The sequence below is a fragment of the Girardinichthys multiradiatus genome, chromosome 10 (assembly GCF_021462225.1).
Source record: "Girardinichthys multiradiatus isolate DD_20200921_A chromosome 10, DD_fGirMul_XY1, whole genome shotgun sequence".
Classification (NCBI taxonomy): Eukaryota; Metazoa; Chordata; class Actinopteri; order Cyprinodontiformes; family Goodeidae; genus Girardinichthys; species Girardinichthys multiradiatus.
In genome coordinates this window covers 35987336-36010678 of record NC_061803.1, presented here as the reverse complement: position 1 = coordinate 36010678, position 23343 = coordinate 35987336, and the positions used below count along the sequence as shown (strand labels likewise).

The 23343-nt window shown below is 38.2% G+C and overlaps 1 protein-coding gene across 1 annotated transcript in view; it reads right to left on the bottom strand.

Annotated features, from left to right (window-relative positions):
• Window positions 1-5158: 5158 nt before the first annotated feature.
• Window positions 5159-23343, bottom strand: part of fmn2b (formin 2b) — a 53647-nt gene continuing 35462 nt past the window's right edge. Inside the window, exons 9-19 of the mRNA XM_047376106.1 lie at window positions 22183-22244; window positions 21152-21243; window positions 20768-20897; window positions 20049-20195; window positions 15699-15758; window positions 13485-13605; window positions 13031-13123; window positions 12231-12282; window positions 11867-12016; window positions 8485-8566; window positions 5159-5417 (exon numbers count right to left, since the gene is read on the bottom strand). Of these exons, the coding sequence (XP_047232062.1) occupies window positions 5391-5417; window positions 8485-8566; window positions 11867-12016; window positions 12231-12282; window positions 13031-13123; window positions 13485-13605; window positions 15699-15758; window positions 20049-20195; window positions 20768-20897; window positions 21152-21243; window positions 22183-22244 (1016 nt within the window). The 3' untranslated portion in view covers window positions 5159-5390. The remainder of the gene's footprint in view (window positions 5418-8484; window positions 8567-11866; window positions 12017-12230; window positions 12283-13030; window positions 13124-13484; window positions 13606-15698; window positions 15759-20048; window positions 20196-20767; window positions 20898-21151; window positions 21244-22182; window positions 22245-23343) is intronic.

The following is a 23343-nucleotide window of genomic DNA, read 5'->3' as shown; positions in this document are numbered from 1 at the left end:
AGCAGAAACACATGGACCTGGCTGCAGCCTACAAAATGGATGGTGTTTTGCAGAGACTGGCCCACTGCAGGTCAGAAGAACTTGAGGAATTGCGTAGGAAAGCCACAGAGAAGGTTGCACCTGCGGGCCTGGAGTCCCCTCAAGAAATCCCTGGAAAGACGAGAGAGGAACGTTCTAGCAAAGTTTTAGGCTGATGAAGTTATCGATGACCACATTTTCTATGCCTTGTAGGAGTTCTACAGTGATAAAATCGATTATGTTTTTGTAGACTCCATGACACAAGAGCTCCAGAAAGGCGATAATGCCTAATTGTGCCAAGTAAGCTCTGCCATTTTTACAACATTGTTGACCAAGAAACGTTTCATAGCTGAAGGGTTCTACTGCTCATATTTGCTCTTTTGATCATTCAGTTTCTCATCAATGCTGATCTGATTTTTTCCAGCATGACTGGACTAATTAAAACATATGGTATCCTTCCAGTGTCTGCAACGATTGTGGAGGATTGCATTCTGGACTGTGGCTGAAACAACCTGATTCTCTCTTTAGCCATAGTCTTGAAGAGTTCCTGTTATGCTAAAAAAATATTGTCCTGTTCATGATCCAGTTTTGGCCCTACTTCATGTGGGACTTGGTTGATCCTCTTAGTGCAGTTACTTAAAGTCTATCATAAAAGCTATGTGAGGTAAGAAAGGGAAACTGCCAAAGAAGACGTTTGTTTTCAAATATTAGTTTACACCAACCCTCCTTTACTTCCAACCTGAACAGTGGTTTCATTAGAATATTACATATAAAGAAAATATTGAACACTTTCTTTCATTCCACTTATTCCAAAAACATGTTGGCACATCAACAATGATTGTGCTCTAACCCTCCTAACCTTAAATCAAATCGCTCTAGATGTGTCAGGTTTGAAAAGGCAAAAGAGGACATTTTGAAAGAAATACAACAACAATTTATTCCTTTACATGGTTTCTGCAGCAAAATTTTACAGATGTAATTTATAGACTGTACATATTCTACACCACATGGCTTACAACCACTGAGAGCTTATTAGATGATGAGAAAACAGCTGTATGCATGTTCCAGCATTCATCAACAAACCCATGCACACATCAAGAATAATCCGTGTTATTTAGCCAATTATTGAACATAAACACAAACGATACAGATTACAAGGAGATGTTCCTCCTGTCCATCAACACCGCTGATGGACAGGACTCATAAACTGTGGTTTTGTTTTTTGTCTTGGAGACTAAATCTGATTGGACAGAACAATGCATAATCTCATACAGATCGGTTTAACTCTGCTTTCACAATAAGTCTGACTGTTTTACACTTTGAAGAAATTATTTTTTGGTATAAAAACGCATGATAAAAATTATTTATTTAATGACTATGTTTGAACAGTATGATAACGACTGTTGCTTTTGATGTTTGAACTTTTTTACCACTGTTGGTTCTGAGAGGACATTTACATTTTTAAATATGATGGAACATGTTTAACAGCACAGCTGGAACTAATGAAGTTAAGTAGCCTGTTTGATGAGAGACAGGCTTTATTTTTAGAGCATTGTTTGTGTTAGCTGTGACTTTAATTAACATTGCACTAAAACTATGTCACTTTGAAATATCTGCTCATTGCCCTTAGTTGCTGCCAATCAATACCAGTGACTCTAGTTCTCTTAGATTGACTGGAAAAATGTATTATATTGATCAAAGTGGACCATTCAAAACTCATTTAAACACATTATAACAATGTGTTTAAATGTATTATTGCTCATTTTCCACACTAATCCTCCCACCATAGGTTCATTCAGAAATTCAAATTCTTTTGCAGGATTACAGAAATGATGTGTTCACCTTGTGGCTGTGATACACAAGTCAAAAGCCTGAGTTTGTCATCTTTACATCTATTGTTGAAAAGTAATTTTCACTGTTAGGGTGGTGCAGATTTTGAAAGGAGTTGGAATGCACATGGACCAGAACAGCTTGTGGTAGTTAGTTTGTTGGAAGGAGGTAAAATAAAATTTTCTTATTTGATGTATTATTACCAAAGAAACAAAAACTGAAACCTGTACTCTGAAAATTGTGTTTGTATGCAGCTAACAGTCACTTGGCAGGACTGATGGATTAACACCTACCTGAGCAGAAAAGCAGGTAGGCGACTTTTTCACAGATTCTGAGACTTCCGATTAATGAACAAAAAGGGAAGAAAACAACAAAAGATTCTGCAATAATAACTGGAAAACATTACCTGGGATTAGAATATGTTAGGTTGTGGTTGGGTTGGAAATGTCCACTTTCAATAATCTATAGAATACCTGGGGATGGAGTGGCTTCCTCAGCTGTTTATAGCCTGACTGCCAACTAACTTGTTTCTGTTCTTCTCCACAAGTAGAAGCTGGTACACATTGTTCACCACTAATCTGACTTTCACACCACAACATAAAATCTTCAATTTTACTTTGCTAACACAATTATACTAAGAACCTTTACATTATGTTGTGTCTCCTTTGTTCTTGTGATCTTTGGATCATCATTTGATCGTCACTGTTTGGGGCTCATCGTTTATTATATGGTTTAAACCTGGGAGCAAATCAGGGTCTGTACTACATAGCGAGATTAACTTCAGGTCCAGTTAGGAATTTTAATGATAATGAAGTTGGTTTACTTGTTCACTGGGTCTGTCGCCATTAAAGATCAAGATAATGAAAGCACCCCTTTCAATAATCAAATGGCTGAGAAAGTAAAACAACAAAAATTAATATCTGACATCCTGTCCTTCTATTAGCAGGAAATCTCTGAGATCTTTCAACAAATCTCATCTCAAATTACATAAAACAGCCACTAAGAACTCTTAGGTTGCTTCCTGTCAGAAACTGGAGATTAGAAACTAAATTTATTAAAAGAAATCGGAGTGTCTATGCACCGAGACTCACAAACTGACTGCATATTGTGTCTGCACATAAATGTTCATACCTTTCTTGGATCATTTATGTCTCTAAAACTAACCTCGACTGGTTTTTATGAAACATTTTCAAATCAAAGTAAAAAGAAAATGTATTTTCCTTAAAGGTCTTTCAGAAAAAAATATTAAATACAAATTAAGTAAAAATGAAGTTATGGTAAGAGATGATGTGCTTTAGTGGAGAATGTAGATGTAGGTGTAGTAAAGTGCAAACAAAACGAAATGAGCGTAAAACCAAAAGTGGCAGGAGAAGCAGAGAGAAGTCAGTCGGTCAGTAGTCAGGATTTAAACACCTGAGCAACTCTGAGGTGTTTGCAATAATCATGTCTCAGAACAAAGACCAGTCCATTCCCAACCCAACCACAAAGAGACCTGATTGGTTAAGATCCAGAAAAGTTTTCACCCCTTCCGCAAAAACAAACTGAAGACGTCTACAGATAGCTACAGTGCCTTGTGAAAGTACTCGGCCCACTAGAACTTTTCAACCTCTTGCCACATTTCAGGCTTTAAACATAAAGATATAAAATTCTAATTTTTTGTGAAGAATCAACAACAAGTGGGACACAGTCGTGAAGTGGAATGTAATTTATTGGATGTGTCAAACGTTTTTAACAAATAAAAAACTGAAAGTGGGGCGTCCAATATTATTCGGCCCCCTTGCGTTAATACCTTGTAGCGCCACCATTTGCTGCAATTACAGCTGCAAGTCTCTTGGGGTTTGTTTCTATCAGTTTTGCACATCAAGAGACTGAAATTCTTGCCCATTCTTCCTTGCAAAACAGCTGGAGCTCAGTGAGGTTGGATGGAGAGCGTTCGTGAACAGCAGTCCCACAGATTCTCGATTAGATTCAGGTCTGGACTTTGACTTGGCCATTCCAAAACCTGGATACATTTATTTGTGGACCATTCTATTGTAGATTTGGCTTTATGTTTTGGATTATTGTCTTGTTGGAAGATAAATCTCCATCCCAGTCTCAGGTCTCTTGCAGACTCCAACAGGCTTTCTTCCAGAATGGTCCTGTATTTGGCCCCATCCATCTTCCCATCAATTTTGACCATCGTCCCTGTCCCTGCTGACGAAAAGCAGGCCCAAACCATGATGCTGCCACCACCATGTTTGACAGTGGGGATGGTGTGTTCAGGGTGATGAGCTGTGTTGCTTTTACGTCAAACATATCATTTTGCATTGTGGCCAAACAGTTTGATTTTGGTTTCATCTGACCAGATCACCTTCTTCCACATATTTGGTGTGTCTCCCAGGTGGCTTGTGGCAAACTTTAAACAATACTTTTTATGGATATCTTTCAGAAATTGCTTTCTTCTTGCCACTTTTCCATAAAGGCCCGATTTGTGCAGTGTACGACTGATTGTTGTCCTATGGACAGACTCTCCCACCTCAGCTGTAGATCTCTGCAGTTCATCCAGAGTGATCATGGGCCTCTTGGCTGCATCTCTGATCAGTCTTCTCCTTGTTCGAGATGAAAGTTTAGAGGGACGGCCGGGTCTTGGTAGATTTGCAGTGGTCTGATACTCCTTCCATTTCAATATGATTGTTTGCACAGTTCTCCTTGGGATGTTTAAAGCTTGGGAAATCTTTTTGTATCCAAATCCAGCTTTAAACGTCTCCACAACAGTATCTTGGACCTGCCTGGTGTGTTCCTTGGTCTTCATGATGCTCTCTGCGCTTTGAACAGAACCCTGAGACTATCACAGAGCAGGTGCATTTATACGGAGACTTGATGACACACAGGTGGATTCTATTTATCATCATCAGTCATTTGGGACAACATTGGATCATTCAGAGATCCTCACTGAACTTCTGGAGTGAGTTTGCTGCACTGAAAGTAAAGGGGCCGAATAATATTGCACGCCCCACTTTTCAGTTTTTTATTTGTTAAAAAAGTTTGACACATCCAATAAATTTCATTCCACTTCACGATTGTGTCCCACTTGTTGTTGATTCTTCACAAAAAATTTGAATTTTATATCTTTATGTTTGAAGCCTGAAATGTGGCAAGAGGTTGACCAGTTCAAGGGGGCCGAGTACTTTCGCAAGACACTGTACAAATCTAGAACATAACACAGGTGGTCCTCACTGCCATTACACTGTATCTAATTAGAATAGTGTGTAGTAGTGACACATTATTAGACATACTGTAAAGATGAAAACTACAGACTCATAGGTTGGACTGTGTGTTTAAATCTGAACTGATTTATACTATAGATTGTGTTTGTTGAGCACATAAAAAAATCAGTCAAACACCATAAAACAACAGTGCTTGATGTGACAAAAGTGATTTAAATGCAGAAAAGATTCAAAGAACTTCAAACTCTACATCCAGAGCGGGTTCAGCTTTATATTCCACTGCTTTCCACATTATCTCCTCCTGTTCTATTTGCATGATCTGGCAGGTTATCCATGTTATATCTTCATGCCAAGCTTGGCTTTCTGTGGAAGACACATCGCAGTGATTAACTCAACATCAGTTCACAACTGAAATCATTGCAACAACAGGAACTAAAGAAGGCAAGACTTCCTTTCCTGGTTCTTGATTATCATATTTTGTGTGGTTGTGCTTTCCTAGTGATGAAAGTCTAGCCCTGGAAACAAACTAAACAGGTATGCAATGAGGAACGTAGGGGAGAACACAACATTTCACATAATATCATTGTCTTATTAAAATGGTTTGTCATAATGTCAAGTTATTTAAAAAAAAAAAAACAACCCAACTAAAAAGTATATGATATTTATTTCATACAAAAACAACAGGATGGAGATAGGTAACAGCTCTTTACTTCTTTGTTCTGGATCACATGTGGCAGAAAAAAACAATGAGGAGTTATGATGAGTAAACTTCAGAAATGATGAGAAGATTACACAAAAGGAGATTCTACGGGTTATAACTCCTGTTTCAAAAATTCAATTGCTGTAGATTAGATGTCTAACATGTAAACATCTATGATGAAGATATACAGGTCTTATTACTTAACTGCGTACATATCTTAATTATTTTTAACAAGTTAACTGAAATTTAGAAATTAACCATTGACCTCTATTGTCATGATTGTTAGGTTGTAGTCAGAACAATCATACTAATAAGGCTGTTAAGGTCACTGATCGTCACCTAACCATGCCATGTGAGCTGTTCTAGTCAAATGAGTCCAGGTGTGAATGGCTGTAAAACTGAGCAGCGAGACGGGTCACGCTGTGCTGTATGTGTTGGAAAGATTAAACCTGAGGCCTCCACTTTTGTTTAATGTTGGTTTTTCATGTTTAACAAAGGTGGCTTCTTTCACTCCTTTATAGAGACCGCCTGTCTTCCCTGTCTAAATGTGTCTTCATGGGAGTGTCCCTTGTCCTTGAGATATAAATGACCCGCTGAGACTTGACCCAATAAGCTGGGTGTTTTGTGTTGGGCCGTCCTTTTGTTTAGCTGCTCAGAAAAACAAAACGTAATATTTGGAACAGAAACCTTTGTTTGCAGTTCCAGATAGCAGATGTTTTCTGTAGTTCTTGACATGGTTTGCACACACTGCAGCAGTGATTTTAGACCACTCCTCTATACAGACCTTCTCCAGATCCTTCAGGTTTCGGGGTTGTCGCTGGGCAATAAGGACTTTCAGGTCCCTCCAAAGATTTTCGATTGGGTTCAGGTCTGGAGACTGGCTAGGCCATCCCAGGACCTTGAGATGCTTCTTATGGAGCCACTCCTTAGTTGCCCTGGCTGTGTGCTTCGGGTCATTGTCATGCTGGACGACCCAGCCACGACCCATCTTCAACGCCCTTACTGAGGGAAGGAGGTTGGTTAAGATCTCCTGATACATGGCCCCATCCATCCTCCCCTCATTACGGTGCAGTCGTCCTGTCCCCTTTGCAGAAAAGCATCGCCAAAGAATGATGTTTCCACCTCTATGCTTCATGGTAGGGATGGTGTTCTTGGGGTTGTACTCATCCTTCTTCTACCTCCAAACACGGCGTGTGGAGTTTAGCCCAAAAAGCTCTATTTTTGTCTCATCAGACCACATGAACTTCTCCCATTCCTCTTCTGGATCATCCAGATGGTCACTGGCAAACTTCAGACGGCCCTGGACATGCGCTGGCTTGAGCAGGGGGACCTTGCTTCCGCTGCAGGATTTTAATCCATGACAGCATAGTGTGTTACTAATGGTCTGCTTTGAGACTGTGGTCCCAGCTCTCTTCAGGTCATTCACTAGGCCCTGCTGTGTAGTTCTGGGCTGATCCCTCACCTTCCTCATGATCATTGATGCCCCACGAGGTGAGATCTTCCATGGAGCCCCAGACTGAGGGAGATTGACCGTCATCTTGAACTTTTCCATTTTCTTAGAATTGCACCAACAGTTGTTTTCTTCTCACCAAGCTGCTTGGCTATTTTCCTGTAGCCCATCCCAGCCTCCCAGCCAGGAGAGGTTGGAATTTGTTTGACTGAGTGTGTGGACAGGTGTCTTCTATACAGATAACGAGTTCAAACAGGTTCAGTCAACACAGGTAATGAGTAAAGAAGAGGAGGGCTTCTTAAAGAAGAACTAACAGTTCTGTGAGAGCCGAAATTCTTACTGGTTTGTAGGTGATCAAATACTTATGCAATACAATGATATTCAAAATGAATGTGATTTTCTGGATTTTTGTTTTGGATTCCATCACTCACAGTTGAAGAGTACCTATGATAAAAAAAAAATATATATATATATATATATATATATATATATATATATATATATATATATATATATAGACTTCTACATGCTTTGCAAGTGGGAAAACCTGCAAAAGTGTATCAAATACTTGCTCTCCAAAGTGTACCTGTGTCGGACAATTCGGTTGTGTGAGCGAGCATTTATACTGTAATAAGATGTTTGAAGAATTTTTGTCATGTTTCACAGATGATCATAACACTGAAACAGCTCTACGGAAGATCATTATTGAAAGAATTTGGCATGTAAGGCAAATCTTTCAGTCATCAGGTCCCTCTTTTCTGGACCCATCTCGCAGTTTTTGTCTGTGAGGCAGACATCCTGTACACTTATAAGACTAGGGTTTAAATGTTAATTTTTCAAAAAGTTAATAGTTAGAGTGTCTAAGGTTAGACTGAGCTATCTATGTCGTGGTTAATTGATGTTAAAGGCTTAGGCTGCTAGAGATTTTATTGACCACTTTTCCTCACCCTTCAACTTTTTTCCACTACTCTACATATATGCATTCATGTAATTTGTCTGGTTTGTGCTGAAAATTACTGGATGTCTCTGTTTTTTCCTACAGATGCTACATCAAGGGCCTCATGTACAAAGATTTGCATGAGTTTACTGCAAAAATATGGCACATTTTTAAATCAAGAAAACTGAACGCACAAAAAAATCTGATGCTGGAGGGTGGGTAAGTATGGATTCAAGCAAATTTCTTTTGTACATGTCAATTAATGTGAAACCGAGAGCACCACAGTGTGCTGTTAAATCTGTTGAAAATGTTCATAAACCAGAACATTTTCAAGGAAACTTACAATGCCTGAAGCATGTTTAGGTTTAACACTGTAGGAAGTCTTCTCCTTGGCTTGTCTGAAAGATTCTTCTGCTGCTTTTAACCTGCAAAACACAAATGTTAGAGTGAAAATAAGTACAGTGACTAGCAAAAACAATCCTACCCCTAAACATTTTCACGTTTTTACATTGCAACCATAAAATTTGTTTGTTGGTATTTTTTGTGACAGACCAACACAAAAAAATGCATGACAGTAAGGTGGAAAAATAGTAATACACGGTTTTTCACAAATAAAAAATAGAAAAGTTTGAGTGCATTTGGATTAAAGTTGCTCAATAACAGGAAAGCATGTAACTGCAATAAATAGAGAGAGAGAGAGAGAGAGAGAGAGAGATTTGGGTGGGACTTGAAAGAAATTAATCTATTTGATTAGGGGCTTTGTGATTAGTTAATCTTGCATTCAATTCAATTCAGTTTTATTTATATAGCGCCAATTCACGACACATGTCATCTCAAGGCTGTTCATAAAGGGTCTGGAATGGTGTAGGGTTGTTGGGGAGGTAAGAATAAACTACTGAGTGTTAGTTTGGCCATTTTAGAATGGGCTATGTGTAGGGGTACTAAGTAAAATAATACACTGATAAAGTTTGTCCATCTAGAGCCCACTGGTGGCCATTGTTATACAAAAAACCACAAGGATTGGGGGTACCTCTCTCTGTCAGACTGATTATAACCTTTGGAAAACAGAACGTGTCGCACAGGTAGCAGAAATGGAGGATGTGTTTGCACCTCAACCATAACTGAGCCGGTTTAGGCTAAACCTGACTCCCCCTTACTCCATCCAACATGGAGGGAAGAAGACGGAGGTAAAAATAATTGGAGAGTGTTGTTTCCTGTTGCATTGTGTGGAAGGTGGGTAACTTTAAAATGGGCTAAGTCAGTTCAATCAAATAATACAGATTTCAAGTCAGGTACATACTTTCCAGTTAATCCTAACCATTGAACAGTACAGTCATAGTTAGCTTTTTATTCAAATTGGATAAAAAGTTTTTCTATCTAAGGAAACCCAGCAGATTGCATCCAGTCAGTGACTTGCAGTATTCCCTCCTCCTGGATGAGCATGTAGAGAGAGTGGACAGTCACTGGCGTTGACTTTGTAGCAATCCCTCATACTGAGCATGCATGTAGTGACAGTGGAGAGGAAAACTCCCTTTTAACAGAAAGAAACCTCCAGCAGAACCAGAACCAGACTTTGTCGTGTTTTTGTGTTTGTTTAGTTTTCAGTTACGTGTTTGTATTTTTTGGGGTTTAGTAGTTATGTTTGTTTATTTCCTTCTGTTTCCTAATAGTTTTGTTCTCTCTTCTGTCTCCTAGTTTTAGTAGGTTCTTTCTCCCCTCGCCCATAGTTCCTTTGGTGGTTGCGTTCTCATTTATTTATTACTTAGAATGGTGTTCTCTTGATTATTATTATTATTATTACAGTTCTCTTGCTTCCTTGGGTTCTCTAGTTTAGTATCCCGTTTAGTGTCTCTGTGTTTGTTTATTGTTAGGTTATTTGTTATTGCTGCACTCTTCTAGTTTAATAGTTTATTTGCCCTGTTCTTCCTCCTGTTGTCATTTGTTCCCCTTCAATTATTATTTACTCAGTATTCGTTTCCCTTTTATGTTTGTAGGTCTTCCCAGCCTTATCCCTAGTTTAGTTGCCCGTACTGGTTTCTATTGTTTCAGTTCCTTCTATAGGTTAGCTTGTAGTTATTGTTTGCCACTATACTTAGTTCCACTTATTGTTTACGTTTTGATTTGCATTTATTCTAGTCTTCGCTTTTCTCTGCTCCCTTCCCAGTTAGTTTCAGTCAGTGTTTGTTTGGGTTTGTTTACTTTTTAGTTAGGGTTTCCTTTATGGTGTCTTTTGTTGATTCTTATTTGCCAGGTTCTTATATCTTAGGTTGTTTTAGTTTTCTTAGCTCTGTTTCTCTGAGTTTGTTAATTAGTCCCTGCTCCCGTGGTTTAGTTTTGTATTAGTTTCACCTGTCGTTCAGCCTCCCTGCTTGCCATGTCACACCTGTCCCTAGTTCCGTTGATTACCTGGCTTTGTTCCACATTCATTTTCCTCTGTATATTGGTTGGTTTGTTTTCCTTTGCTGGTTTGTTTGCGTCAACTTCCTTGCGTCACCTTCCCTTCGTCTACGTCAGACCTGGACTCCTGCAAGACTCCCTGTTACACCCTGTCTGCTTTCTGCCTTGCCAGAGATTGGATTTAAATAAATCATTGTTCTGCTCGCCATGCCGTCTCCTCGCCTGTCTCTGCATTTTGGTCCAAATAAACCCTCATCTATGACAGTGTGCCTCTATGTAATATGAAAAATATATAAACCACATTTCCCACCTACTTACATTTATTCACCAGTGAATTCCCACAGATGTTTCTATCATGGGGCACTGTTGAGTGCACATGAGTGCCCCAGCAGTGCAGCCGAATAGCCAGTTGTGTGCAGTAGCTAGGGCAAATAAATAAATACATGACCCATCAGTGTCGCAGAATATCATGGCTTTGGGGCACTGAAAATATCGCCCCTCGCAGGTAAAAAATTAAAAAAAACACTTGCGCGGCGCAATCAATCAGATAGGTGATGGCGAACTTAACAAGCAAGTCGCAGCTTCCACTGAAATCGGTGAGATCCTTAAAATCTACCCGTTGGCAAGAAAGACAGTGGAGGAGAAAATCTCGGTTAAGGAGATGGGACCCGACAAGCCCAACATTACCAGCAGACCATGCAGAAAAATAAGGTCTACAACCGGAGTTTTTGCAAGAGTTGGTTCAAGTGCAAGTCGTGGCTGACCAGTGTGAAATAGCCATTGTACTTTTCTGTTTTCCCAACATTCTTTTTAAAAGTGTCAAATGTGATTTAATGTGGACACAGTCAGGACAAACTGACTAGAAGCATCTCTCCAAACGCATTAAGAAGCACGAACAATCAAAAGTTCATATGGAAAACTGGTTCAAGCTAGCTCAACAGTTTTGACCAAATAAAACATTTTAATGTGGGCTTAAGAATAGTATGTTTAATACCTGCCTTAAGGTTATTTTCAAAAGGTTCTTCTGATCTGACAAACGGGCCTAATTGGAACCCAGATCCATTTATTTACTGTAAATACTGTGGCAATGTACAATGTTACAGTCATGATCCTGTTTGTCTTGGGTTTCAATACATTTTTACAATTTTTACCATCTGAGTAGTGAAAAACTTTCATATGATAAAAAATGGCAACAAAGAAAATAAAATACATAGAAAATTAAAATACATGAACAGGATAAGAGAGAACAAAGAAAGACAGGAATGGAGGTAAAGAATGAAGCACTGAAGAAACAAAGAGTTGTGGCTGTGGAGGAGCAGGTATCTCACCTTTCCTTGAGAATAGTTTTGTTCTCTTTTTTCCACTGGTCCTTGAAATCGGAGGAGAAATCATGCCAGACGGAAAATAAAGTGTTGGGAGAAACCTCCTTTTCTCCTGCTTTGGGCTTCACTGAAAAGAACATTGTGAGCTCCAGGAACCTAAAACAAAGCAAATGCACATTCACAATGTCATTAATTACAAATATAACTACAGTTCCAAGATACGTCTTTTTGACTAAATAAAGATTTTGTATAAAAATAAGATTTATTTTTTTAAATACAAAATACATTGTAACTACAGTAATATGTAGGAAACTAATCCATCAGTGAGTGTTAAACAAAGAAACAAGAAAACAGAAAAGACTGGTCTTACAGTTTGTGAGTGCTGCTGAGTTGAGCTTCTAGGGTCTCCAGTTCACTTTTAGCTAACAAAGGGGAGATAGTTTAATGAAATTAATTAAATTTCATTCAGTTTGTTTATATGTTGTGGTAACACAATAAAAGTCACCTAGGATCACACAAACACATTTGTACCGTCCTTTGAATGAACACAAGCGCGTACTGATCTGATTATGGTATATGCTACTATAATCTTGTATCATATAACTCACTAAGACAAGCCTTTATAGAAGATATGCAGCATCTTGCTGGATATACTGAAGGACCTAAGCTTTTTTCAGAAGTACAGTCTGTTCTGTTCCTTCTTGTAGACGGCTTCACAGTTGCATCTCTACTCCAGTCTGTTGTCCAGTTGAACATCAAGGTATTTATACTCCTCCACCACCTCCACCTCTTCTTCCATGAAATAGTGTTTGACTTATACCCGTTTCTCTTAAAATCTACAGTCATCTCCTTTGTTTTATTTACTTTGAAGATCAGATGATTGTTTCTACAAAATGTTGTTGCTGATGTGTAAAGAGCGCTGGTCCTTCTCACACCTCAGAGAATATACCATACAAACAGAACTTGGTTTCACTGTAAATGAAACATCCTCCCTCTTTATGTCCTTCTTTGCTATTCACCCTGTTATATATGCTTGTAGGAACCATTGAAAGCCTGGCTTCTGCTGAAAGGCTCTTGCAAAAGCACCAATCAGCTAAAAAATGAACAAAGGTCCCTCCTGATAGGACCTAATCCCGTCTGCTTCATAGAGTTACAGCTTTGGTCAATTACCTTGTGCAAGAAACTCCTCCATTTTCTCTTTGAAAGGCTGCAAGTAATTTTCATCTGACACCTTGCAGACCTTCTCCACTTCCGATGTACATGCTAAAAAAGGTCAAACATTAGGGTTATTCAAACAGCATTTATTATTAATAAAATTACATTTTCATGGTGTTCCTCTATTGATGATGTAACATGCTGATATGTTATGCATGTTTCTAACATATCCTGTGAGAACACTTATGCAGTCTAACCAGACATCTGGTTTCCATCACAGCTTCTGATGAGAGAACAGGAAGCCTTAAACACCGTTTCAGATCCTCTGATTATGACTGGACTCTAGCATCTGGATTTATTTGTCTCCTTCTTTATATTTATTATTCAGTATTAACTGAGCTTGGGTTTACTGTCTTATTACTTGTTTTCTTCCATTAAAAGCAATAGTAAGCGTGTGTGTGTGTGTTACCTCTGAGGTCCTTCCGGAGCCGAATCAACTCCTTCTGAAAATCTTCGAACTTCATCTGTGAAACCTGGAACAGGTCGTGAGGCTCAGGAAGAGGAAACACAGATGTCTCCTTCCCAGCATCCTGTTGATCAACACACATTTATACTAAACAGTATAAAAGATTAACAACAAGGAAGAAGAAATGTCAAATAATAATCCAGGATGCACAGATTATGTTACTATTTGATAACACTGTAAGAAATTTTATTTTTTTAACTTAGTTTATAAAGACAAAAATTTGATTAGGGACTGCCACCTTCCAATGTTTTGACAGGAACACAGTGGATGTTGTTTTACAGTCAGTAAGGTCAAAGGTCAGAAAACAAATGGAGTTGGTTTTAGTAAACATGTGATGTCCACAGCTTCATCAGTTTTAACAGGTGGTCTTTTAGTTAGATCAGGATGAGATAATTAATAAATTGGCGATAGAAGTAATAAATCCTGATTATAAAAAAACAGTGGCTATGTTTTTATTGTAAACAAAGTAAAGTTCAGTCTTTTTCCTGCTGCTTTTTGAGTTCAGCAGCTGTTCATCTTATGTTCCTTGCTAGATCAAGAGGAGGTCATCAAAAAATTGGGTTTTGAAGAAAAAAACACACAAAGGTTTTATAGATATTGTAGTGTGTTGAAATGCATCTGATGAGTTTTTCCAGACATTTGTTTTGGATTGGTTATGATCTATGAACTTCTAAAACGTCTTCAAGGTCAAACAGATTAATTATAACATGACCTCTGACCTATAAAGATTAAAGAACTCTCAGAATAGGGAAAAAGCGAACCATAATTAATTTAATAATTTCAGGTGTGACATCCTATTTTTAAACAAGCAAGTCAATTATTCATTTATACAAAACTCCTTTAGAGACAATAAAACCACATATTGTTTATGTCCATTAGTTGTTTCCTGTATTTGCATAAAAGGTGACTATGCTGTTAATCTTTCCAAAATATACAATTAAAGAGCTACAAAGGTAATTTTCTTAGATAAATGGAATCCTGAGTGGGAGAAGATTTTATATACTTATCAGTCTAATGTGTAAAAAAGGATAAAATTTGAAATGAAAGGACAAGGGCAGGGTTCCACATTTATCCAGTTTATCCATCAAGAGCTACAACTCCTATAGCAGCAACAAGAGTTGATGGTTGGAAACGTTGGTCAAAACTGAGAAAGTTAGAAGAAAATAAGGAAAATCTATAACAATGTCGAAACAAATCCAGCACAATCTTTCTTCACTAGACTTTGTCTCCAGATGCTTTTGAAGAAATACAGAATTTCTGTCACATTTTTAATTGAATCTATTTTTTGTTGTTTACATTCATCACTGGATGCATTTATCAACTGCCTAGCCTCTTTTTTCCAGTGCAGCTTTAACATAACATAACCAATGTGGTCATGACCTCCTGTTGATCTAATTAGGAACATCAGGTAAACAGCTGTTGATCTCAGAAAGCAGCAAGATAACGACTGGACTTAATTTAGTTTACTGCAAAAGAATAGCCATTGTTTTCCTAATCATGACCTTATGACCCCAAGTAGGGACACTGGGTGGAAAACATGAAACAACTAAGAAAATTTCCGTGGTATTTTCTTCTATACCCAATGTATCAATGGTCTCATCCTGATTTAACTAAAAGATCACCAGCTGAAACCACCTATGAAGCTGCAGAACAGAGACTTGCATTGCAGGCAGCAGTCATAAATTAATTTTCTTGACACATTGTTTCTATTAACTTTTCTGTTCGCAATGCAGCATCTGCCTGTACGGTATATTCTGTGCACATCCACAAAGCTCAATTAATTGTATTGGGATTTTATGTGTTAAACACAATGTAGTGCATAATTGTGAAGAGAAAATAAAGTACAAATATAAATCAAAGAAATGCGGCATCCATACAGATGCACTACACACCTTTTAAACCTTTTATTTGTAAAACATTTTAATCTGGCATCGTTCCATTTCCTTCCACTTAACAATTGTGTCCTACTTTGTGTTGATCTATCACATCAAATTCCAATAAAATATATTGTGGTGCAGATATGAAGGCTTTTGCAAAGCACTGTAGCCATTAGGTTGTATAAAAGCTTTAAACATTACAGTAACATTAATGCATAATGCATGAGAGAGAAGATGACAGAATAAGCTTAATGAGCTGAATACAAGGAAACAGGTTTACCTCATCAAAGTGTCTGAGGTAGTACGCTACAATGTATGACAGAAGACTTTTTGCACCATCCTACAAGTAGAAAAAACAAAAACAAAAATTAGTGACATTTAGACAAGAGTTGAGAAAACACTACAAATAATACATTTTAGAATATTTTTTAGCTGGCCAGTTCAGACTGACTCAAAACTGTTACTATTTTAAACATATGCGTTAACTGTCAGTTCAGATTTTGGCTTTCAGTGTGGATTGCATTTAGTTTTCCACATAATAAAAATATGCTACTTTAAATAACATTTCTATGTGCAACAACATTCTATAATGGGACTTAGAAACAAGCTGATGTTGAGTCTTTCTTGTGACTTTAGCTGAAAAAGAGGCCCCTGACCCTTTGGGGCCTCTTTTTTATACTACTTTTTCATAGTTTTCAAACTATGAAAGTTTAATCAGGTAAATTCTAAAGGTGGACTTTTTAACATAAAACGTATACCTGGATCAGTGCTTCTGTGTTTCTGTCTTCTCAAACCCTCAGTCAGTCATGCCAGTTATAGACTGTGCTGTCCTGGGACCTGGCAAACCTGTCACCAGGCCTGCCTGTATTTCTTGCCATTTTTGTTTTCAGTCAGGCTGCCATTTTCCTTTATTGAGTGTCCTTAGATTCCTGCTTTTCACAGCAGCACTGCATCAAGTCCTTTACAAAAGCATTTCAGTTTTTGACAACAACAGTTTCCCGCTCCCTATATACAGGTCCTTCTCAAAATATTAGCATATTGTGATGAAGTTCATTATTTTCCATAATGTCATGATGAAAATTTAACATTCATATATTTTAGATTCATTGCACACTAACTGAAATATTTCAGGTCTTTTATTGTCTTAATACGGATGATTTTGGCATACAGCTCATGAAAACCCAAAATTCCTATCTCACAAAATTAGCATATCATTAAAAGGGTCTCTAAACGAGCTATGAACCTAATCATCTGAATCAACGAGTTAACTCTAAACACCTGCAAAAGATTCCTGAGGCCTTTAAAACTCCCAGCCTGGTTCATCACTCAAAACCCCAATCATGGGTAAGACTGCCGACCTGACTGCTGTCCAGAAGGCCACTATTGACACCCTCAAGCAAGAGGGTAAGACACAGAAAGAAATTTCTAAAACGAATAGGCTGTTCCCAGAGTGCTGTATCAAGGCACCTCAGTGGGAAGTCTGTGGGAAGGAAAAAGTGTGGCAGAAAACGCTGCACAACGAGAAGAGGTGACCGGACCCTGAGAAAGATTGTGGAGAAGGGCCGATTCCAGACCTTGGGGGACCTGCGGAAACAGTGGACTGAGTCTGGAGTAGAAACATCCAGAGCCACTGTGCACAGGTGTGTGCAGGAAATGGGCTACAGGTGCCGCATTCCCCAGGTCAAGCCACTTTTGAACCAGAAACAGCGGCAGAAGCGCCTGACCTGGGCTACAGAGAAGCAGCACTGGACTGTTGCTCAGTGTTCCAAAGTACTTTTTTCGGATGAAAGCAAATTCTGCATGTCATTCGGAAATCAAGGTGCCAGAGTCTGGAGGAAGACTGGGGAGAAGGAAATGCCAAAATGCCAGAAGTCCAGTGTCAAGTACCCACAGTCAGTGATGGTCTGGGGTGCCGTGTCAGCTGCTGGTGTTGGTCCACTGTGTTTTATCAAGGGCAGGGTCAATGCAGCTAGCTATCAGGAGATTTTGGAGCACTTCATGCTTCCATCTGCTGAAAAGCTTTATGGAGATGAAGATTTCATTTTTCAGCACGACCTGGCACCTGCTCACAGTGCCAAAACCACTGGTAAATGGTTTACTGACCATGGTATCACTGTGCTCAATTGGCCTGCCAACTCTCCTGACCTGAACCCCATAGAGAATCTGTGGGATATTGTGAAGAGAACGTTGAGAGACTCAAGACCCAATACTCTGGATGAGCTAAAGGCCGCTATCGAAGCATCCTGGGCCTCCATAAGACCTCAGCAGTGCCACAGGCTGATTGCCTCCATGCCACGCCGCATTGAAGCAGTCATTTCTGCAAAAGGATTCCCGACCAAGTATTGAGTGCATAACTGTACATGATTATTTGAAGGTTGACGTTTTTTGTATTAAAAACACTTTTCTTTTATTGGTTGGATGAAATATGCTAATTTTGTGAGATAGGAATTTGGGGTTTTCATGAGCTGTATGCCAAAATCATCCGTATTAAGACAATAAAAGACCTGAAATATTTCAGTTAGTGTGCAATGAATCTAAAATATATGAATGTCAAATTTTCATCATGACATTATGGAAAATAATGAACTTTATCACAATATGCTAATATTTTGAGAAGGACCTGTATATTTCTTGTAATATGAATCCCAGGCCTGGGCCTTTGAGTTGAATGAAGAACTTTACACAATAGGGTGTGTTAATTAGTGTGTATAATCTGCAGTGCTGCCTGAGAGGTGATAATCAGTGCTTTGCACTATCCATATCACACTGTTTCTTTCTGCTCTCAGTGGAGGAGGACGCTTTTTCTCTGTCTCCCACCCCCTCCCATATCTGCCCTGCTTCAGCTCTGTGTCTTGTCTTTGGAGCTTCTTTTTGCATATCTTCCAAATTCTGAGTTATGGATTTGGTCAGCTGGTCTCTCAATGCAATTGATCAAATTTTCTTGAGGAGAAGACAGGGTGAAGGAGAGACCAACTTGTCCGGACTGGACGTTTTTCTCTGGATACACAATGGACTCCTGGAAGTGGAGGATTGTGTGTTTGTCGATAATGTCAGTCGAGGATGTGGAAGATGTGTATATAATTGGATGTTTGATATCAGGATTTCTGCTTTTTGGAGTCAGCGGTTACCTGGCATATCGAGAAATTCGGAGTGTCAGCAGCTGTTCTGGCTATTGTAAGGCTGCCTGGCACGTGTGATGGGATCTTCAGGGCGATCAGCACTCAGACTGAAATGTTACATGAGCTGAATCGCAGACTGGATGTGATCCTTAGGATCGCAGGCAGGTTGCGGTTCCTGGACTCAGGGGTGAAATGGGATAAATCTTGGAGAAAGTTGTTCGCTCGGATCTGGCAGAAAGACCAGGAATTTGTCTATTTGGATTTGCCTTTGAGAAGCACCAGCGAGACTCTCAAGGCTGACGGAAAATTAAGAGTCAGCCTAACCCAAATAATTATTGTTTTTCTGAATCTGGCTCCCCTGCACGGCCTTGATGGCTGGCTATCTTCAACTTCTCCTGGAAGTTATGTAAACATGACGCTGTGCTCCCTCTGCCCCCTCCCTTCCCTGAGGACACCTGTGGACCTCCTCAGAACTTTGTGGCTGGTTGATGAACATTCCAACGAACCATCAAGGACAATGGCCTCTGTGACAGTGCTTCACGGACTTACTTGCACACAATCACTTACGCACACACACATGCTCAAGATAAACATATGCACCCCCTCACACCACCTCCATCGTTCCCAGCATGATGTTGTTTTGTCAACTTGTTGCTTCTTTGTGCTGAGGTTTTTTGCAATCTCAAACTGTATCCTGCTAAGGATAAAGTGTGAAATATGATTTTTTTCCTCTACTTTCCTAATGTGGCCTCTTTTCTCATCTAACAAGGGCAGCGCCTGTGAGTGGGCAGCAAAGCCTCGGTGACCCGTCCCCCCTTGTCTTGTGTCATGATGTATGTTTGGATGGGTTGTACTGGAATTCTAATTTCCCCTCGGGGATCAATAAAGTATCTTTGAATTGAATTGAATTGAATTTACTCTTGTCTCTATTCGATCTTCCAGATTGCTTGCAGGGGTACCTTCAAATCCTTTAAAATTTGCAGTTATTGTTGATTTTTTTCTCTTTGCACTATCCATATCACACTGTTTCAGAATGGAGCATGGCTTATACTGATATATAAACATTTGCAGGTCTAATTATGTCAAATAAGACAGAAGAAAATACACAAAACAGTTAAATGAAAATATATTATTTTCCATCCACCCTCTTACATTCATATGCAGTTACGTCAATCACTGTAAACTAATGGGATTATTCTGAAAGTTTGTTATGCAAATAATAACATAATAGTAATGGTAAAAAATCTTTACTTTTACAAAAGATGAATCAGGATTTGTGACTTTTTGGGTTTTTGCTAAATTGTCCGCATTGTGTCAACAAAAGTTAAGCCATTTATTTACAATCAATATGCTGAAAAACTGGAAGAACTATTGATAAACCTCACTTAAAAACAAAAATAACCAATGTAACAATCGCAAGGTGTTTTAGGACTTTTGCACAAATCAAGAGGCCCAAATGTGATTTTAAATTGGAAGACACACTTTTAACAGAAAATAATTCCTTTACTCACATTGCTTTTGACATCTTTGAGTTTTGGCAAGATGTCAAGACTGAATCCATCAGCTTGACCTCTTGTTCGATTCCCACCATTCATGAAATTACCAAATGCCAGAACCAGGCCTAGAATCTTCTTTACCGAAGCATTGTCCTGCAGAACCTGTCAAAATCCAAAGACAAAAGACAATGAGGCAGTGGAGCAATCTCTTTTCCTGATGTTGTCTAGATGGAAAACCTTTACAATAAACAATATACAGAAACAGCAAGAAAGACAAAAATCACTTGAAAATTTAATTAGGTTATGTATACATTGAATGTAAAAAAGAAGCTAAAGAATTTAAAACTTTTTGTTTAATTTATTTCTGTTATCGTTTCTTTTAATGTTTTTTTAGTGGACTTTATCTTTCCTAATGTTTTCAACAATAAGTTGACAGGAAAGAGCTGGAGAGAGGGGAAAGACATGCAGCAAAGATCGCATGGGCATCGAACCCACAACAGCTGCCTCGTGGCTGGGTAGTGCCTTTTATCATTGCACCACCAGCGCATCCTATTTCTGTTATCTTGTAATTAACCTGATCAGTTACATCTGTTGTGTTTCCTGTTAGTATTTATGTAGTTTTTCATTCCTAAAGCCTATGTTCTTAATCACTCTTGAACAATTTTTATTCAAAGCTTTTGAAAAATAGAAACATGTAATGTGTAACGTGGTTGTTGATATGTGGGTTTACTCACTTTGCATACCCTTAACAGTGTGTTGATTTTCTTTGTGATTGAAGACATGCACTCTGAGAAGCTCGACTGAAAGAGGATGCAGAAGACTCTGCTGGAGAACTCTGGTATCAGAGATAGCTGGTAGAGGAATCTGCAACAAACCAAATATAAAGAAAACATGCATCTTAATAACAATAAAACCTCAGTCAGTCAGTTGTTTAAGGTTTAAAAGATTTTAATATCAGATTCCAGTTTCAGTAGACGTGATAACCAAACACAACCAGCAGCTATCAAGTGCCGGTGAGCCATAGTAAGATCACTTCTTCCTCACACATCTGAGCAGAGAACATGTCCATGGCTCATGTTCAAGGAACAACTAACTTAATAGGTGCGAGAATTACTCACTGTTCAGGTTTATCCAGATGCTTAGCATTCTGTTTGTCTTTAGAGGACTTTATGTGCTTTTCGATTTTGTCAAGTTCCTCCTGTTGCGCTCTCTGTTGGAGAAATACAGGAGAATGATTCTGTTCATAGCATGTAATAATCATTTTAACAGCCAAAACATTTATGTATTATTGTTGTGTTCGTGGATAAAAGCAGCAATAACTATGCAAGAAAATTGTACAGAACAACTAGAAGACCAGTCTCCCAACCTGAAGACCAAATTTTGCTTCATTGTTGATGCCTTTAGAAATGAGAGTACAGTATTATGAAAGCACACCCACATTAAATGTCCAGATGTAGGGTTTTTGGATTTGCTTGCTTTATATATAGAAACACATAGTGGAATCTTATGTGTGGCTTCATATTCTTAAGGTGTAATTTAAATAAATTTAGAACTTTGTAAATGCCTAATCAATTATATTGTTACCCCATAGAACTGAAAAATGTTTACTCTCCTTTTTCCAAGCGGGCATCAGGAAGGTTTGTGTAACCAATCAGCTTTCTGCCCTTTAGGAACGTTGGATGGCATTTATTTAGAGAAATGTTGTTTTGTGAGGAAAATTGCTGAAGGAAAAGCCTAAAGAATGTAAAGAATGTAATATTTCACTGTATCTCTGTACACTATATCAACAAGGGCTCCCACTGGATGTAACAGATGTAGTAAAAGTTAAATAGTCTAACATCAGCTTTATCCTTAGCAGTTGAGGTTTTTGGTCTGCACCAGTGGGACCTAAATTTTTCAAGGCTTTCAACATTTAACAAGTGACTAATACTTTTTCATGATTTTCATTGATTAAAAATCATGCCCAGGGCTGGAAATCCATCCCAGATGTTTTCAGACAAGGTTTACATAAGGAATAGAAAAACAGATCTGGAACTAAAATGCATAAACTGGTTTACAGATAGGATCAATAAGGCTTCAAGAGTTGATCAGTGGTTGACTGGACAAGCCATCATAACCTGAATGCAGGCATTGTCTGTCAGCAACTCACATTTTCATAAAGTGCTTGCAGGGTTTCCATGTCCACTACGTTGTTGTCCAAGTTCAAGACAGCTAGAAAAACAAACAGAAAGGTCAGTGCTCACAGGTCAACCCATTGTAAAAGCTTCATCAGTACAGAACATAAATTGGAAGTATCAGACTTATGAATTGTAATCAGAATAATCACACTAATAGGGCCATTAGGGTCACACACAGGGATATTAAGGCCACTGATGATACCACCATTTGTCAGTGGCTGTACTATAGGTGAAACCTGAGGCCTCCTTTGTAATGTTGGGTTTTGATGCATAATATAGATAGTTTCTTTCCCTTCTCTTCTCTTCATTTTTGAATATAGTTTAAACCGAGTAGCTTCCTGTTTTTGCTGATCAAACTAGTTTCTTTATTATTTTATTACACAGAGAAAAAAACATTAAACAGATTAATAATTATTAATAATTTGAATTTTCACCCTTCCCTCCCATCTGCACAACATAACATCCTTTTCAGCAACAAAGTAAACACATTTAAAAAAATAAAAGTATAAATAATGTTTTTTTTTAAATCAGAAATTACTTATACATGAAAGTACCTTATATTACATATATATATATATATATATATATATATATATATATATATATACATTTTATTTTATTTGAACCCATTTTTCTTATAGTTAGATTTGTGATTCCATTATTGAATGCACACTGTCAAAGCTTTTCATAAAAACCACAAAAGGATTCCATATTTCATAAACATCCATTTCATTTTTAAAATAATATGTTATTCTCTCCATCGCCATACATTGTGTTATTACAGTAATCCAAGCACTGATTGTGGGGAGTTCGATTCTTTTCCAGTTATGAGCTATCATCCTTTAGGCCTGCAGCACTGCAAAATCTATAAACTTAATTTGATGAGATCTCACCTGATAATTTTTAGGGTACAGGTGTAATAATATCATCATTGCATCGAAGCACATGTTTATAGACAAACTTCTTTTAATTTATTCAGCACTTTCTTCCAGAAATTCTTAATTGTATCACATTCCCAAGCACAGTGGAACAAGTTTTCCTCTATCAACTCTAAATTTGAAGTATCAGGTATTTTATTATTATATTTATTCAATCTTACCAGAGTTACATATGTTTGCATTGACCAATTGTCA